The sequence below is a fragment of the Stylophora pistillata genome, chromosome 4, assembly GCF_964205215.1.
Source record: "Stylophora pistillata chromosome 4, jaStyPist1.2, whole genome shotgun sequence".
Taxonomy (NCBI): domain Eukaryota; kingdom Metazoa; phylum Cnidaria; class Anthozoa; order Scleractinia; family Pocilloporidae; genus Stylophora; species Stylophora pistillata.
The window spans coordinates 19,358,123-19,377,840 of NC_142522.1; the positions used below are offsets into that span (position 1 = coordinate 19,358,123).

General features: G+C 37.5%; 2 protein-coding genes across 3 annotated transcripts; one reads left to right on the top strand and one right to left on the bottom strand.

The window, feature by feature from the left end:
- Nucleotides 1–320: 320 nt before the first annotated feature.
- On the bottom strand, nt 321–19,675 carry LOC111332758 (threonine--tRNA ligase 1, cytoplasmic). 2 transcript variants are annotated; one of them, XM_022938190.2, is made up of 22 exons: nt 19,182–19,675; nt 13,332–13,413; nt 12,526–12,625; nt 12,230–12,263; nt 11,705–11,786; nt 10,718–10,847; nt 10,063–10,180; nt 8,661–8,725; nt 8,467–8,545; nt 8,173–8,256; nt 7,631–7,693; nt 7,002–7,100; nt 6,403–6,498; nt 6,245–6,315; nt 5,645–5,807; nt 5,018–5,155; nt 4,041–4,118; nt 3,513–3,613; nt 2,925–3,029; nt 2,417–2,489; nt 1,675–1,789; nt 321–1,316 (listed from the first exon to the last, which is right to left on the bottom strand). In XM_022938190.2, the coding sequence occupies exons 1-22, from the start codon at nt 19,365–19,367 to the stop codon at nt 1,168–1,170; spliced, it is 2,211 nt and encodes a 736-aa protein (XP_022793925.2). In that variant the 5' UTR covers nt 19,368–19,675; the 3' UTR covers nt 321–1,167. The 2 variants fall into 2 exon arrangements, with proteins under 2 accessions (XP_022793925.2, XP_022793926.2); XM_022938191.2 differs by lacking the exon at nt 19,182–19,675 and adding an exon at nt 18,847–19,039.
- Nucleotides 10,176–17,299, top strand: LOC111332761 (uncharacterized). Its single transcript, XM_088758126.1, has 3 exons — nt 10,176–10,693; nt 11,322–11,372; nt 15,487–17,299. The coding sequence occupies exon 3, from the start codon at nt 15,565–15,567 to the stop codon at nt 16,294–16,296; it is 732 nt and encodes a 243-aa protein (XP_088614252.1). The 5' UTR covers nt 10,176–10,693; nt 11,322–11,372; nt 15,487–15,564; the 3' UTR covers nt 16,297–17,299.
- Nucleotides 19,676–19,718: the final 43 nt, after the last annotated feature.

The following is a 19,718-nucleotide window of genomic DNA, read 5'->3' on the forward strand; positions in this document are numbered from 1 at the left end:
TAACCCAAATCGCATAAATATATTCTCAAGTCCGTCTCAATCACTGTCTATGAATTCATCACTGTCTGTAATCTTGTTCTCTCAGTTTTTTCTGACTGAAACCGGAAACACGTCATGCAGAATTATTTTTAACACTTCCCAAATAGGAAAAAATTGTCCTCGTGTTTCAAATGGGCGTTGCAATGGCAACCTGGGATCTAACCAAGACTTTTAGAAGCACGAAACTTAGAGCAAAAGTGTTGTAGAAAGAAGAAAAACAAAACATCCGCCAGACGAGAAGAGTAACAACTAAGTGTAATCCAACCACTCTGAAACACATCAAAAGTAACATGTTACAATATTTTAATTATAGCCATGTTATCATTGCCCACGTGTAATTCACACAGACATCCCCGTCCTTTCACAGCACGTCTAAAATACTAACTACTTCTGTAAACTTGATGCCACATCTCATCCGAGGTTTACTTTTAACGAATTACAAATATTTTATTTTGTGAAAGATATTACAGAATTCTCAATGCACGACAAGCTAGTAGGTTACGTGGCACTACGGTAAACCAAATTGAAATGGTGGTATTAAGAGCTTACCACAAAACGGGAACAAGAATAAAAACACAAGTTAGCCGTGTGTTTATGGTTAGTTTGAATGGAACTGGAAGGGTGGAGCGGAAATTTAGATAGCATTGGTTGGCTGTCATTATCATTTAGCAATGATACTACGAATCGTCATGAAATATTTATTTTTTTTCGAAATCTGTTGAATGAAGATGGTCTTGCATCAACCCATTAAACCCTACGAGTGACTGGCATCTATTCTCTCCTTACAATAACACTCTTGGATCAAACACCAAGGTCTCGAGAGTAAAGGAAATGATCACCGACGACTCTTGTTTGTTAAACAAATTCTCCTTGTCAGTACCTCAGGAAATGTACAGAGAACAGTATAGAGAAAATGCATACTGATTTTAGGGTGTAAAGAGTTAGATACAAGACCATACACTTTCTGTTTTCACGTTTCATCGAACCGCTTTCCACAACTGATTTCCAGCCCTATGCCTCTTAGCTTCCCTTCTACTATCCTTTGTTTAGTTGCTGGTTATTGCAATTTAAGAGAGAAACACGCATCGTACAAAGAGCTTATGTTCCAAATTATTCGCACTTTTCATTTTAAAATTCCTCCTCGCTCTCCTTGATTCGTTCCTTGGAGAGATAAGCAAACTTTTCAAGCACTTCGTCGACCGTCTTCTCTCCGTGAACTTTATTGTCGCGGGTACGGACATTGACCGTGTTCGAATTTTCTTCCTTTTCACCCACAACTGAAAGAGAACACAAAGGAAGAGTTTTTAACGCTGAAGGACTTACATCTGTCGGATATAAGGGACCTTAAGCAAACCGCAACAGCAAGAGCAACGACTAGGAAATAATAGCTCAACGCGTCCTTTTTATAATTCTGTACATTTTCCAACCAACAAAGTGACATCGCCAAATTAGGCGTGGTTTAAGAGCGAGAACCCAGACGACAAAATAGTTACGTTTCTCCTTGAAACTCAACTCTGTTCACAAAAGTCATGCTGAAGCTGAAGTGTAGCTCCGTGAGAGACTGTTCAGACATTTAGCCGTTCGTCAAATCCTTAAGAATAGAAATCAATGTTATTCTTAAGAATTTCGCATTACCAAATATGAAGTTGTACTGGGCAAGCTGTGCGTTCCTGATCTTCTTGTTCAGTGTAGTGCCATGGTCAAGGTCAACATCGGCCTGATACCCTGCACTGAAAACGGTCTTCTTCACCTGCAAAACAAAATACGACACCAATATAACACAATTTCTGATTTTAAATTCTCACTTTTGACTGTAAGAGAAATTTGAGATCAAGTGTCCAACGTAATCAGCAGGGTTTTCAATGACTTTTCTCTATAAATGGCAGTTACCGATGTTGTAACAGGCGGTGAAACCGTAAGGGGAAACCCAAACATGAGAGCTTGCTCAATGGCGGCGGACCCTTACACGCACATAAAACTTGTCGACACTGTGGAAGAGTTTTCATTAAGTCCTTGTAAAATGCAAGGAATGGGAAGATCCCCGCAAGTTACTTAAATCTTTCCTACTGGGAAGCTTGGATCCACGTCCAGATATAATACTTCCTTTCTAAGAAGTAAATTACGGCCGCTAGCAAACCCGATGAGAACTATCGGCACGAGACTCTGAGCGCTTGGGTAGCAGTCACCCAGTAAAGATATAAGGTCGTGAACATTTATCGTGATGAAATAGTCAGCATTGATGGCGGAGTTTCGTCTCCACACATATACATCGATTAGCGACCATTGTGAAGTGTGGTCATACACACTACTAGACATGCTCTAACGAGGAATGGCGCCACAAGTAGGCATGGAATAACATTTAAATATATTCACAGACCTTGATTGCATAGTCTTCGTACTTAGGAGAAACAGGGATAACAATGGCTTGAGTTGGAGAAAGCCAGAATGGCCTGCAACAACAACAACAACAACAACAACAACAAAATAACAGTTTATTCTACAATCAAAATGTAATGCCCAGAAAATTTGCTTTTCACTGATACAAATCATAAAATCAATCACTGATGCAATTTTCAATTGAATGTCGAAAGTAATGCGGGATTACTTTGTATTTGCGTTACTTCGTTATGTGATTCGTTTGGAAAACCCGCGCCACTTTCTTAACCCAATAAGATGGAAAACTAAAACCAATCGCGACTTGGTCGCCCGTGTTTTCCCGCGCTATGCGTTAAGCTCTCATTGGCTCAGAAAAGTATTTCCTATCTTCTGATTGACTGTTGCGATTACCTTGGTTCTGGTTTGCGAGACTCAATAGAAAAGCGCTCCATTCATCTACTGTTTCTCGTTTATTGTTATCAATAAATTAAGTAATACTCGTCATTTACCATTTTCCACCAAAATTCTCAGTCAACACAGCAATCATTCTCTCTACGGAGCCCAGAATGGCGCGGTGAATGATGACAGGCCTTTTCTTCTCATCGCCTTCGCCACTACATCATGAATTGAAACAAAATAGAATCATGATTTACACTTAAATGTGCAACACCCCACCTTATCCATAGCAGAAGATATTCATACGACCATACTATTTACTCTGTGGAGCATTACATATCAGTAGCGACAGACAGACAGACGCCGAGGGACATCTGAGGGAGGAGGGGAGGAGGGGAGGAGGGGAGGAGGGGAGGAGGGGAGGAGGGGAGGAGGGGAGGAGGGGAGGAGGGGAGGAGGGGAGGAGGGGAGGAGGGGAGGAGGGGAGGAGGGGAGGTTACAAAATCACGAGTTGTGAGCTATTTTTCGGCCTTAACTCCATGTCACTCAAAGGTTGGACGACCAAATCCAACAGAAATATACTATCCAAAAGATGGTGATTTATCCAAGAAATGGTAATATATATCGATTCGCTAAATTATAGATTTTTTTACAAGAGAAAAAAAAAAGTCATTGACGACTAAAAACCGACCTTCTCTTACCTGACATAAGTTAGATTGAATCTTTCTGGAAGCTGGAAGTCAAGCTGGATAGTTGCACACTGATGATACCGGCGGAGCGCGTCCTGAATTTGAATATCAATCTAGCAAAGAAAAAATGGATTACACTTGCAACTAAAGCGCACCTTCAGTAGGAACAGTGGAAACGCTAAGCACCTTAAAATTCATCTAACCTGATCGCAAACTTGTTATGTTTCACAAGAATAAAAATAAAGCTACTAAAAGAGTTATTTGCTCAGTAAGTAGTCACTTTGCAGTTTAACATTTAACTATGGATAGTGCACGTCAACTTGGTTAGCTATCCTTGGAAAACTGGGGGCCGCTGTGGACAAGCTTTTTGAGCCCGCGGTGGTCATATGATACTCAGCGGATCAATACTACTATCCGAAGAAATGCTTGGATGTTTAGAGGAATCGACCGACCAAAATTTCTCCCCACTTTTCATGAAATTCACTCGCTAAAAATTGAACACCCCCACAGACACTGTACATTTCTGAAATATTGGTGTACCTTGGGTCCATAAAACGCTCCATCTCCTGGGTTCAACTTCCACTCCATTCCAAACTCATTGAGACATCTTTCCAGCTCCTAAATAAATCAATAACAACACTCTTAAGACCTCCTGATCCTGACAGGGTCACTGCTATTTTACCCTTCAAATCCTAACATCAAAATGTATATTCTCCATACTGTTTTCTATAAATTTCTCTTGGTACAAACAAGAAGAATTTATTTAACGAACAAGAGCTTCTTTAGTTGGTGATCATTTCCTTTATTCTCGTGAGGAGAAATAAGTTACTCGTCACTCTTAGTGCTTGAAAGATGCAGGACGACATCAGATATTCTTGAGACCAATTCAAGGGTTGAAGCTACCATATCAGTTTTAAAAAACAAAGGCCCTACACTTCCTTAGGTTCTCCCTAGGCAAATTTGACAAGCAAAGGTCCAAAACAGTACACGATAGGCACAGAATCCCTCATCTATTCTAAACCTTGTTACAGATAGATCCCTAAGAGACGTTTTTTTCGCTTTGTCGCGAGCGCGGAGCTTTAAAGAAAATTCATTAGTCCTCATAAGAATCAAATCTCGAACCCTCAGATTCCACTTCGAATCAACAAGGGTTTTCCTCGTCTCACGCTTGTGACAAGACGAAAAACATCGAGAACTTCACCATCTTTTTTGTTCATGAAGACAGACCCAGTCAATAGTGCATTAGAACAATTGCCAATTGAGTGTCGGAAGTAATCCGGGATTGCTCTGTTTTACTTTACTTTGTTATGTCATTGGTCCAGAAAACTCGTGCCACTTTCTCAACCAATCAGACGCAAAACTAAAACCAATCACGAACTTGGTCGCCTGCCTTTTCCCGCGCTTGTTTTTACATTGAGTTCTCATTGGCTCTTCAGGGTATTTTCTTATCTTCTGAATGTCCATTATGATTACCTTGATTTTGGTTTATCGCTCGCTCACAAAATCAGTAACCTCACCTTCTCAGCACTGTCCCAAAGCTCCAGTTTACCCATGTACTTCTCAGGTCTGGTGGACAAGTAAAGTTTGAATGAGAAACCAAACTTGTTGTAGACGAATTTCAGAAAATCCAGGCAGCCTTTGATTTCATCACCAATCTTAAATAAAACACAGCCAGTGAATAATCCATTCAATCTTAAACTCATGTTTCAAAATCCCTACATACAAAATGAAAACGTTCTTCTTCAGTAATATCTCTGACAAATATTTCTTTTTGCTGGCTTAAAAAAACTTCCTTAACTTTTGCTTCCATCGCGAATTTTTTTTTCACTTAACACATTTCCGGCCTCTGACAAACAAGTGTTACAAACAAATGCCAAATTTAAGTACATAAGGAAAAAAACGTTCTCTGGCACGTAACCCTTTCAATACCACGACTGACCAAAAAGACACCTCCCCTCACAATATAAGTACAGTTTGAAGCAGAAACGCAGTGAAAAGAAAGAAAAATGTCAACTTTGGAATATTTCTTGATTTAGTATCAAATTCTCAGAACCAAAACTTATAAGACCTTTATGGCGAACAGTGCAGAGAATTTATGATGGAACTTGCGAGTGAAAGGGTCGAGTTAAAAAATAAACTTGTACCTGATCTGGTCTGCAGAAGATGTGGGCATCATCTTGTTGAAATCGTCTGACCCGGGTCAGTCCAGTGAGTGTCCCAGACAGTTCATTACGATGAAGAACTCCAAAGTCTGCCATTCTTAGTGGGAGCTCGCGCCATGATCGAGGACGATGGTCAAACATTACACTGGAAGGAAACCAAATATGAACTCAACATGCGAGACGGTAACTCTTCCAACAGATCAGTGAATCAGTGAAATTAGGATTTCACCTTTTCCCTAATGTACAATTAACAATAGCTCCGGTTAGCAAGAGTCGAGGGGCACATCGAAAGAGGACCTACTGGCAATAAGTTAGTATATACCACACAAGCAAAAAATGCTTTTCACATGCACTGATTGGCTAGTTCAGAACTGATAAAGCAAATATTATTCACTTTTGATCCACCAGAGAGACAAAATACCATCAATGAAATAGTTTATACTTTTTTTAACTAAAATAACATTCTGTTGTAAATGAGGCTGTTTTCAACTAGTGGCTAAAATTTTTCTTTTACTGCAGAAAAGTTTTCCTGACAGCTCTAGACACCTCAGAACTTTCGTGTTTCACTTAAAGAATACTTACCAGTGTCCTGGACAATTCATGGGCTTCAGAGCATACCGTTCCTTCTCCACCTCAAAGGAGAACATGTTTTCCTAGCAGAGAAATACTTATAATCAAAACACTGCTTGCATTTAGAGTACCATAAGGTTCAGAATAGAATTAAGGCCTTGAATTCTTACAGAATAATGCTGCCAGTGTCCTGAAGTCTCCCACAACTTGGTGCTGTAAATGTTTGGTGAAATAACTTCCTGGAAACCTCGCTTGTTGTACTCTTCCTGATTTAAAAAATATATATATATTGTTAAAAAAAATACAAGATAAGCATCATAAGAATTTCTCAACACAAAGACCAGCAAATGGGCTAAAAGGCCCATCTAGGTGGGTGCTTTTCCTGGTTTTCAAATAGTCAAACCACTAGGAGTGCTGCCACTACCTGCTAATAGAAATCTAGTGTATTCTGTTGTGAGTTACACCCATCATTTTACACAGTTTCCCTTATTGAAGAGAGACAATGTGAAAGTTTCTAGCCCAAAAACTCAACAAAATAATCTAGCCAATGGACTAACATCCCATCCAGGGGGGAGCAGTAATACTCCCTGTTGCTCCATGCTATGGAAACCAGGATAAGCTTTGGCTAGATGGGCCACACTTGGCTCAAGTGTACATCATCCCTTTTTTCGGAAGATAAATGAAAAAAATAATGGAATTGTCTTAACATACAACCATAAAATTACAATATACTTCAGTTTAAAGATAATTATTTTAAAGGATATGGTACCTTTATAAAATTGATGAGTGTGTTGTAGATTTGGGCTCCTTTGGGTAAAAAGAAACAGCTGCCAGGACTCAACTCATGGAAGAAAAACAATTCGTGATCCTGAATTAAAAAGAAATTATCAATTAGCACAAATAAATCTTGGGTCACAGCTGCATAAACATACCAACAGAGACACATTTTGTAATTATCCTGGGCCCACTTATGTGTACAACGCTGGGTTAAGATATTCCAAGGTAAGTGTGAAATCGGATTTCAATTATGAGAACTTTAAAGAAAATTCAAAATAATTATTTTTGTCTATAATTTGATAATTGGAAACTCTGAAAAGAATGGACAAATTTATCTAATAAGGCTTTTAACAAAGGAATAAGGAAACCTGGATTAAAATTTAACCTTAGGTTTCCACTAAACTGCATTCAAACAACTGGGCTCAGATTCTTGGTTAGTCCTTTGTTTAAATATTACTTTTTATCACTATTGTTGGCATATAGCAAGTTAACTTTACGAGAACTATTTGATTTAAATATATGAATGAAAACATTTTTATGGCTTGAGAACTAGTGGTAACTGCTCTTTCAACAACCAGGCCCAGATCTTGGGAGGTCAAAAAGTTAAAATCACTCTCATACCCTTCCTAATTTTCTGTGATCTCTTTTAGCAGCTTCCTCCTGAAATTTTTTCCACTCTTTCATCTGGTATATTAAAAGAAGACAGAGTAGAACACAGTAAGTTTTTATTGGCTTAAAACTGTTTCATGTTTTTGGGTATACCATGTACATGCATTAGTTCTAACCCAAGGCAAACTAACTATGAGGTCAACAAAAACTGGACACCATGAGCCTGTCCAACACTTTCTTTAAATAGCGTATCCCTTTTGCTGATATTTCTAACATACAACTACCTATTTCCCCTGTAAAGTTTAAGCAAATGAAGAAATGTAACAAAATACAATAGTCTGCACTTTAGTTTTGCAATATTGAAGAACCTTAACTGCCAGGTAATTTGAAACAAAAATCTTATCTCCACTGATTAATGAAAAACCCATACTTGGAAATTCCTGATTCCAGGAAACAAAAGTACAGGAACCAGCAATATAGGATGTTAGCATGGATAAACTCCCCTTTTGTACAAGAAGAAATGATTTCTATTCCCAATAAATTGTTAAATTAACCTGTTTCTCATTTGGGAATGAGATTCCATAGAGCCGCTGTAGAGATTCTGCTTCGCAGTTTCCTTCCCAGTATGTAGCAGAGTTCTGAAAACAAAGGAGTGAATGGTCAACATTTTTAGCAGAAGTGCACCACAATTTACAGGCACAACATACAAGTAAGGACAAACAAATGGCTCAAAGGAAACACAAACAAGATTACACTCCCTGCCTAATGCTCTCCAAGCTTGGCTTTTTTTATTTCAACAAAAATTCAGTGTCATTAACACAAAAGGGCACCTATACTCCTACATATACCTTCGTAACTGTCATGGCTTTTATCTTTCCAGTATGCCTTACGTGAGGACCCCGGCACAAGTCAATAAGAGGCCCACACCTGAAACAACATAAACATCACACATTATTTTCGATATCTTGATGAAATATTCTATTCTTGTAAAATCATACTTCTCACTGCCCAGTCTCACAACTTATTGTGTTTCCAGACTTACCTGTAGACAGTGGTGGTGGGCGTTTGTACTTTTTCTCTTATTAACCTGCATTTGAATTCATTGTACTGCAAAAGAGAACAAAGCTTTTAGAAATGACATAGATGCAGATGTTTTTTTTTTTTTCTCTTGAAAGGACCTAGAATGTACATCAGACCAAGTATTCCCTTCGGTTGAACAAAACATAGTTAAATACATATATCTTATTAGATGTTTTGTTGTGTAGTATCGCTGTAGTATCGCTGAGGGCTTGTCAAAATACGACACAACTCGTAAAAATACTCAGCGATAGGGCGAGTCAAAATACAGATAACGAGTAAAAATACTCAGCGACACTACACAAAAAAACGTCTGATAAGTTATTTATTATCCAACATGCCAAACTGTTGTTTCTGCGGGCGAATTTCGCGGATATTTATTTACGGAAGTGCGTGACAGAAGTATGCGAAGCAGAATGGAATTGGCGCGTTGTTATGTTGCTGTTTCTATTTTCTTCATTAAATGAAGAAATTTTCTGGTCGTCAAGCTGTTTTTCTTCGTTCAATTCATCAAATGAACTTGGATCTATATTTGCCAGCCATTCTGACTCTTCGTCGTCGGAAATATGATTGAAATTGTCTGCCACTTTTTTTTTACGTAACTACAATCCAATTCTTCGCTTGCGCGATGCAAGAAAACCAGTTTAACCGGTACTACAACAGACGAGTACAAATACCGCTTGATATGTGTACTCGTCTATGGCGTTATTCGTACTTGTCTAGGTGTAGTTGGATAATAAACTACAAGTATTTCTCGACATAATTTACCTGTTCAAAAATGTGTCCAGACATATTGCGAGATCAAAATAAAAATTTTGTCAGTTATGTGCCAATTTTGGTCAGACATTATCAAGTGAAAACTGTTTGTTTTGTTTCGTTTTGTTATTATTAAGTTGTTTTTTTTTTTTTTTGCAGCTCTGAATGATTAACAATTTCAAAACAAAAGTGTACAATATAGCATTAAAGCTCTAATATGAAGGAAAATATTCAATTCCAAACCTTTGCCACAGGCAGCCTATGGGATGAGGGGCAGGGGGGGGGGAAGGTTGGCTTGACAAAAACTCACTAAGTGACAAAATGGGAGTAAACCATATTGCCTCTGAATTACTGCTTTTGATTTATTGCACAAGGTGTACAACACACATTTCTTTGGTTAAGAACCAACAATGTTTAGAACAGAATGTACAGCAAGCCTTTATATATCCACAATTATGTTGCAAACCTACTAAGCGCAGACAAATAACAATAAACAACTATTTTAAAGTATTGGATTGGGTGCAGGGGGGGGAGTGAAGAGAGAGGGAAGGGGACTGTATTAAAATGTTTATGCTGCAGTGAGTCCCTGTTACATAATGAAAAAGTAATACCTTGAACATCTCCAAGAGGTCTTCCTTTGACATTTCAAGTCTTATAAATGGTTGTTTCTCCTTGACAATGGACTTTGTCAAAGAATCCAGAGCAGGATAGTCATTGGATGAAACCTGCCTATAGTTGGCACAAAGAATGCAGAGAGTGTAAAAGATAAAATGACAAACAATAATATCCCACAATTACTCTCAACTTCTTTGACATCTTGCTAAAAGTTTCAGGGACTTTGTACAACTTCAAAACAGCACCAGTTATTTACATGAACTCTAACCCAAACTAGAGTCTTAAGAACAGTGGGCCTCAGACTTTCTTTATAAAAAGATTTATCAAATTACATAATTAAATTTCCTTCCACCATAAGGCTTTTGGCCCCATTTACACTGTTCACAAAAATAAATGTTCATATAAAAAGTTCAGCTAAATTGAAGATTGTTTAGCAGACAGTTTTGATGCTGACATTGATGTCTTTTTGCTTTCAAGATTTGATGTAAAATCCAATGATATCCTCATGTTAACATTTTTCTCACTTCTTGTCACCTTTCTGCTTGAAATTGTATTGACAGTAAACTGTTGAAGGTGAAACTCCTTGAGAGAGAAAAGATAACCAAGATAACAGCAGTGACACCACAAGTGAGTACAAAGTGTGTCCTTTACCTTTTATCCAAGAACATGTCATAGTAATATCCCTCCTCGATTGGTGGACCATAACACAGATGGCCGCCATAATGTCTCTCCATTGCTTCACCCATAATATGGGCACTAGAATGCCAAAATACTGCTCTGGCTATTACAGATCATTCAAAGAACAATCCATCATTACTGTTATAATTTTAATATATCAACAAAGTTGAAATGGTAAATTGGCCACCATTATGGTTATAAAAGCTGATGTTTCGAGCGTTAGCCCCTCGTCGGAGCGTTTGTTAACCCGCTAGCCCTTAAGAGTGACCAACATCTAATTTCTCCACACAGTATCAATGCTGAATCAAACACAAAATAATTCATGAGAATTAAGGAAAAAATCCTTTGTTTGTCTTACAAATTCTCATTGTCCATGCCATTGGAAATATATAGAGAACAGTCTGGAGAAGATGCATATTGATCCTAGGTGTAAAGGGTTGATTCATTTACAACACTTCACAATGAAAATGACCAATTGCATAGTCTAATTTTCCCTGAGTGGTCATTCCCTGAAATAATTTATTGCCAGTGACAGTTGACTAGCATTTAACAAACTGAGTTGGAGTCTATGTTTCAGTCAAGGAGAGAGATCTGTTGGGCAGTTGGATGTGTTGGTGGAAACTGATTGGTGAGTTTTTTCATGATACTGTTGGCAGTAAAATTCAAGTGTTGTTTATCAGTTGTTATCATTAATCAGTCAATCTGTCGGTAAAGTAACAGTCGTTCAGCTCAAAAATCTTTGCCAACAAGTTCACATAGATTTTTCATTAGATCCTGTATTTGCCAAGGGAAGCTATTGTTCATGTGTCACTTCACTACATCGGTAGCTTCTGGAGAAATATTATGCCTATGTACCCTTTGATGAAGCTTTGTAAAATATTGAATACCCTTAGTGAGAGTGGTTATTTCAAAATAATACTACTGATAAAAACACTACCAATCTCAATTGTCCTCAGTTACCTTCATCATCTTCAAATTTTAAAAATTCCAGAGTACAATCTTCTTCAAGAACTCTGTCCAAATCAAACACTTCACCATTGACCTAAAAAGTAATTACAAATACCCTTTTTGACTTTATTACTCCATACACAGCATTCATACTCATTTTCAGATATAAATTTTGAGGAATTTTCTAGGACTCATATTGAATTCTCAGGTCTCCAAATTTCATCTTTAACCTTTTCATTCCCAAGATTTCAAAATCAATTCTCCTTACAGTCTACATATATATTTCTTATCATTTAAATTCTGAAAACTTTATTGCTTGAGTTAAGCAGATTTCCAAGACTTTCCAGGACCTGTAATTTAAAACAAAATTCCACAACCTTTCAATTTTTTCTAGGACCCATGCAAAACCCTGCATACAATGTACCTCACAATATAAGTATGAAAACCACCAAGAAAAGCAAAGTGAACCTTTTCAAAACTCAAAAGTACAACATTTTAGAAGATATGACGGCAATACTTTAAGAACAACAAACTGACCTTGCAAACAACAGTGTTATCAGCAAGTCCTTGGCTACAAGATAAAAGAGGAAATGATAAGAGTAAAATTGCGGCCTTGGAAAGCTCCAGGTAAATGTTGTCCAGTGATAATTTCCTCAGCACTAAATCTAACTGATGACTTGACATTTTCAAGTAAAAAATGGCTTTCACAGTCTGCATGTATCACATGTAACTAACACTTCAACTCTTGTATTAGCTGGGTACATAAGTTTCCATACACATATCTTTTGGCAATCGAATGATTGAGTGGGTTTTGACAAATCTATAACTCGTACCTAATGGAACTTGCAACATCGTAGGGGGTGGTCTTCCAGGCCAGTCCATCAACAACTTTACCATCTCGTAAAGTCACTTTAATTGGCATTTTCTCTTTGGCTGAAGTGGAGAAAGAATTTTCAGCATAACAACAACTTTAGATCACAAGGGAAAAGCTTGGTGATTACTGTACTATAAAAATCATTGAACCTCTAACTCCTTATTGCTCTTACACTTTAACATATGTATGTGACACCCAATGTTACGGCCAAGAGTGATCAAAATCTCTTGGCTGTAAATGGAAATTTAGTAAACCTCCTTGTAAGAAGGGCAATGAGAGCTAGGAAAATTATCAACAAAAGTGAATTTTTATAATGAACCACCACATTTACACAACTACAGAGCAGTCAACAAAGAAATGTAATGTCATCAGTTAAAGAAGCTAACACAGAAACCCAAAGTATCACTGAAGAAAAAGTAGCACAGCACTGATTCTTTTCTAGGATTGTAATGATAGCAAGATACCTCTCAAACCCTTTCACTCCCATGACTGATCAAGACAGATTTTCTCTTTACAATGCCAATACAATATCAAGCAGACAAGTGATAAGAATAGAGAAAAATATCAATTAGGAGATTGTTAACCAATCCAATATCAAATTCTTACAACTAACATCATGAGAATTGTATGACAGATAGTAAGGAGAATCACTAATGAGATGTTAGGAGAAAAATGGTTAAATAACAATTATGCACTACAAGATTGTCCCTACCCCCCTAAAAATGGTCTCCACTACACTATAGAACAAAATTAACAATTCTGTACCTTCAATTTTAGCGTCATACTCTGCTTTTAGTCTCTCAAAAAGCTTTATTCTTTCAGCTAGAAAGGCTGGAGGTGGGTCCAACTAAAAGGCAATTATAAAGTTTGTTTGGTACATAGGTGTGGTTACAGCATAAAATGATGACCTCTTGCCTAATGCATACAAGACACTTCTGTAGCAGTCAATGTTAGGCATGATCAAGCATGACAGTGATTGCAAATGGAAAGAGTCATGCAGGAAAAAGAAAGAGATATTCAGGGTTGTCAAAAAAGATTTTGAGTAACCAGACTATGATATAAAGGTGACACTGAACAGTTTTATACCAGTCCATGTCATGCTTCAATGCTGAAAATTGAGGCAAAAACATTTGGAATGGTCAACACATTTTACAGATCTAGAGCAGATCATGTATTGCTCTTGCTACTGTCTTATTTTTACAACCTGGATATGTAAAATATTGTAAAAAACATAATGAAAGTGAAATACTTATTTTCAAGAAAAAATAACAGATCTTAGTCCGAAGAGAAAATTTTCAAAACTTATAATCATTTTTTTTAAGATGCTTATTGTTTCAACTAACATGTACTTTCAAGTGATAACTTGCCCTGGAGTTTTCAAAGAAAATTTGCTCGGGCCTTAAAAAATGCAGTGAATTGCCATTCTTTGTCAGAATGAAATTAAAAAAACAGCAGTGCAAAAGTCACTTGACCATTAGAATAAAAATTTCTTAATTGAACAATTGTAAAGTGAGACAATTCCCCTTGTTGGAGATCACAAATAGCCAGTTCCCAAGTACAGAACCCATAAGGATTTCATCTTGGCACAGGAAAAAGTTCACTTTCAACAAAGAACACATGACTCTTAATCCTCTATGAACATCAAAATTTCCAAGAACTAGAACCATAGTTAGTAGAGGGGACAGGTTAGGAAACCTGGCAAACTTCAAAGGATTGGTCTATTGTTTGGGTTTTGATGTTGAACCATACCATCACGTGACCCTGACCATGCACACATTTCATAACAATTTTGTATTTGGAGGAGATTTAGAAGCAATCCTTGATGCTTTGACGAAGACATAGAACAGGAATTTATCGAAGGTGTAGATGATGCGAGTATAGAACATGTATTCTATCGTTCCTATGAACTTGTTTGAGTCAATTCAAGATGCTTAAACTTCGGGTCTTGCTGCTTTCGAGTGTGATCGAATATCTTTAGTATATCATGTAGCAGATGAGGTATTTACTCTCCCTTCTAGATTCAATGCCTTTTTTAATAGTAAATTTCATTATTTAATAGCAGATATTAGATCTGAGCCCGCGTAAAAGCGGTTTTGTCTGAAGATGCACGGAATCGAGGCACTTGGGCCAAAGGCTTTGTAAATTCTCAAAGGTATCACTGTATATTTCAAGATAACTCACATTTTACGCAATGTTTTTACTTTTATCGAGAATCTGAAGCATTCAAAAGGCAAAGATAGCAATGGTTAGACATTGTATTGCATCTGGATGCAACAATCCGAGCGATAAACCACATTGCAAGCATCTTTCGTGGCATTCACTGCCACTGAGCAACAAGAAACTTCTGGCGACTTGGCTAGTCAAGATTAAATGGGAAAACACGCCCGTAAGTAAAAATTTCTTTTATGCAGTGAACATTTTGAAAAGGAAGACTTTTCCAAGGCATATGCTGGCCAGAAAGTAAGTCTTAAGTCAGACTCAGTTCCGACAATATTCAGTTTCTCCGAGCAGAAAACCAAAAGGAAGGCTCCGAAGGAAAGACGCTCGATTGATGATGACTTTCCGGCCAAGATGTTGCAGTGTGGTTTATCGCTCCGGTTGTTGCATCCGAATGCAATACAATGTCTAACTATTGCTATCGTTGCCTTTTGAATGCTTCAGATTCTCGATAAAAGTAAAAAAATAGCGTAAAATGCGAGTTGTTTTTAAATTTACAGTGTTACCTTTGAGAATTTACAAAGCCTTTGGCCCAAGTGCCTCAATTCCGTGCACCTTTAAACAAAACTGCTTTTACGCGGGCTCAGATCTAATATCTGCCATTGTTAGATAGTGGCAAGTTTCATAGAATGACCACAATATCTCAGAACTCGGGTGAACACACTGACTTGACTCTAACCATGATGTTGTTGTTTTTGTTCAGGTAGAAAAAATTTAAGTTGTTTGCGAACTTTGTGCTAAAAAGTGCAAAAGCAAGCGTGGTCTAAAAAGACACAAGACAATGAAACACAAGGATTTAATCGAGGAACCAGTTGTCCAAAACTCAGTGGAATCTTCCGTCAGAGAAACAATCAGAGCTGCAGACAAATCGCTAACAACAGATGACCTGGTGGTTATGGCTGAACAAGTGAAGTTAAAACTCTCTAAGACCATGGTCTATCAAGAAAATATAAGAGAAGAGTTAAAGGCATATACTTTCGTAAGGCCTAGAGAAGATTCAAAAGAACTTGGAGTTTTAAAAGAAGTCTACGATGGATTGCTGAAAAATGGGAATCATGAAAAGTTTTACAGCAAGTACTACTCACAAATTCCCTTACATGCTGTCAAGTATTTTCCAGGGCTGTCAAGAGATGCAGCAACATTATTGTGCACTAAGCTTGCTGATAGAATGGTGTCATTCAGTAGAGAAAAGTTATTGTCTACTGTAAAGAGAAATCAGGTTGAGTTATCTTTACCTGAGAAAGAATTGGCTGGTCAGCAATATCTAGGAGGCTATGTTTTACATAATCTGCACAACAAAATAGCAAAATCAAATAAAAGTGAACTTTCTGAGAGCCAGCAAGCCATGTTCTTTTTAAAAGCAGGAAAAGCAGTCAACCAAACTGAAAAAATCTCTCTAACTTTGACAGCATCTTTGGATCGTGGAGGTTTATGGACTATTTCAGGTGATGCTCAGGAAATTTTCTTGAGAACAGAGCATTATTTTAGAGTTAATACTTCGAATGCTGGATAACAACGCATCAACATAGCTGAAATAGTGGATAAATGTTTTCATGATGAGGAAATCCTATCTAGTTGTAACTCATTATTATACAACTCTCAACTGAAAGGAGATAAGAAGGTTGTAAAGGATGTTCTCCATAGCATTTTAGGCTTATATGTAAGGGTTCGATCATTCTCTTTTGCTAAAGATATAATTGAAAAACATGAGATAAAGACAAAGCAGAACAAGGCAAAAGGCCTCAGAAAGGAAATTAAGAGGAGTACCCAAGAACAGGACATACCAAGAGGTCCTTGAGAGTACACAAAATACTCCCCACCCTTGTTTAGATTAGAAAGACTAGAAATGATTTTTCATTTAAGAAAACTATTTAATGTTATTTTCAAATACTTATGATACTTACATTTTCACATTGCCAATGACAAGTAATTCATAGCACAATTTCAATTCTAAATTGGTATTAAATATTTCATTCTTGAACAAAACTATACCTGTTTTGTAATGTCTCTTAGGAATCTTGTCTATGCTATATTTCTGAATTAATATTCCTAAGATAAGACAGTCTTCAATTTAACCTATGAAAGAAAAAGAACTTTTCTTGCCCTGATGCAACAACACATAACAGAATGAATTTTTACAGGATTACTAGATTCCAGGTGATCTTTCTAGTGCTGGTATTTTTGTTTAGTTTTCACAATTTGCAAACTAATTTTTTTTCAGGCTCAAGAACACAGAACATGACAACTGAGAATAAAAGTCATTCAAGGAAATGACATAATTTTCCCCTTATTTCATTTTAAATAGACACTGGACAGTGCTAGAAGATTCTGTGTTCTATACTTTTGAACTTGAAAGTTTTTTGAAATTGATTGTATCTGGCATTGGTGAATGATAGCGAACCAATGGAGATCAGTCGTGTAATTTGAAGTACTCTATTATGTTACTGTTTCTGCAATCATAGTTAGTAGAGGGGGTTCCCTCTACTAACTATGCTGCAATAGACAACAATAAAACAATCCAGTGATATAATCCTGATGTTTATACCTCAAATAAATTATTGATTGAATACTGTAGAGTTCATTCTTTCCTTTTTATCTTTCTGCTGGGTAATGGGTCATGTGTCACTTGCTCCCATGCTCTTTTCTTGTCCTGTCTTCCTCTGGTATTGCCACTCTGAACTGCAACTGCCCTTTGGATTCTAATTGTGTTGGCATTGTAACCAAAGGTCTTGATATCAGGGTTGTCATTTCCTCTGCCAAGTTTTCTCTGGTTGCCAAAGTACTCTTCAATTGGATCTTGGCAAAACCTTTCAGTAAGAACAAACTCAATTCCCTCTCCCAGTAGGAACTTTGTTGCTTCAATTACAGAGTAAACTGTAATTTTTAAACCTTCGTAGGTTTGCCACGAAAGGAACATGCCAAGCATCTCTCCATCTACGATGGCCCTCGTCTTTCGGTGCAAGCAGTTTCCAGATACCAACACCTTTCGTCATTCTTGAGGTTCCACAACCAAAAACCGAATAGTTATCACCCGGCATGATGATTTATAAATAGTCAAACTACATATCTCTTGGAAATTCTTGATTAAACTAAGTTTGAAGCATAAAATACTTTAAAATTTCTCCTCGATAAAGTCACACTTCTCGAAAGGCAGCCACCATCTTGAAAGCGTGTGCACTGTCATAACCACGTGATCACAGTAAAACCATAACAACAAGTTACCCCTTTGAAGTTTGCCGGGTTTCCTAACCTGTCCCCCTCTACTAACTATTCTAGAACAGAAACGTTAATCGGTGTAAAACAGTTGGTAGTTGAGCAAGATTTATGTATAACCCCATACTTCATTTTGCATACAGATATTATAAAGAAAACACTGGCCAAAAAGAATTATACCGGCTAAACTTCAGAATACCCGGCCACATCATTTCCATGTCATTGAATAAGAATAGTGTCTATTGTGTTATGCATCATTCTTCAAAGCCTCCCGACATATGTAAATGATGTGGAGACGTATTCTGAAGTTGCTCCATTATACCCTCAGAGTGAATGCTTTGTTTTAGTGGAGAATGGAGTTAAACGAAAATACTTCTAAACGTACTTTTGTACTTGTACAAAAAAATCAAAACATTGCATCAGCCGTTTAGCAGATCTGACCAAAAATTATGTTCAAATGCATATCAGTAATCGATCATTTCCAATTATATCTTAATTATAGCAAACAACATCTCAGTGCAGTTCAAGACTGTTTAATTTAACACAGTGCGCAGTGTCGGAATAAGGAAACAATATCGATAGTTATCAAGTGAGCTCACGTGTACATGCAAATTAGATGTCTTCCGTGCCCAGAAGCTAAATTTATCTCGAACCTTAATCGTTGACCTCGCGTGGTAACTTCGCTCTGAGAGAAACCCAACAATTTAATTATTTCTAGATGAACCAGATGGTTAGTACAACAAACCCACAGACGTCACACTTGCAAATACAACACAAGAAATTTCCCTGAATGTATTCGAACTATCTAGGGAGTGATCGACACGTACACGAGCAGTCTTCCGTGACTTACTTCTAACGGAAATCCGCCAGTCTCTGCTTTCTTTTTCTTGTCTCTACCTTTAGGTCCTGCTTGTCCCTTAGGATCCTTTTCCTCCATATTCATTTTTCCTACTTTCTCCTCAAGGCCGCTATCACTCGACATTCCAGACGCCTCTTTCACGACCAACGTGGAAAGTTATTAAAAATTTCAGCGAAAAATGATCGTGTACAATGCGCATGCTAAAAGGCCAATTCAACTGAAATTTCGTGGACTCCGACAAGATGGCGGATTGAACCTTTTGCAAATTTACTTTGTTTTGAATTTCGGTTACTTGCCACTTAAAATATTATATCCATTCTTCTTACCTCTAAAGGATACTCCACTGTATCATCAGTAGGTCTGATAGGCCCAGATCCACAGCAACAAAACAACCTCAGTGGTTTGCCATGTCGAAACACACTTTCGTAAAAGTCTTTAATTTTTGCCGTTGGTGGTCTCAAGATCGTCGAGGTGGTTTTCCGTTGCAATGCAACGGCTAGCGTCCTGATCATAATATCTTACAACGAGAGATGATGGCATAACAGGTACGACTGTCATCGATCAAGCGCTGAACTGACAAGCAGCAGGTTTTAGAGTACCATTATTAAACTTGTGTAATTCTCAGCGATATTTACGTTAACATCAAGAGCCGACACGTTCATACTCACTACTGACAATGTTGATGGAGTTTCGTTATTTTATCGAAAGCTGAATTCTTGCTTATTTGAAGTAATATCATCTAGATCCTTCCACCGACAGGCTTTTTTATCGCGGTGTTTTGTACTCTTTTGTAAACTTTGACGATGAGGACGTTCTTTCGCTCGGTACCAGTCTGCCGCTTACTTGAACGAGACGTAACGCAA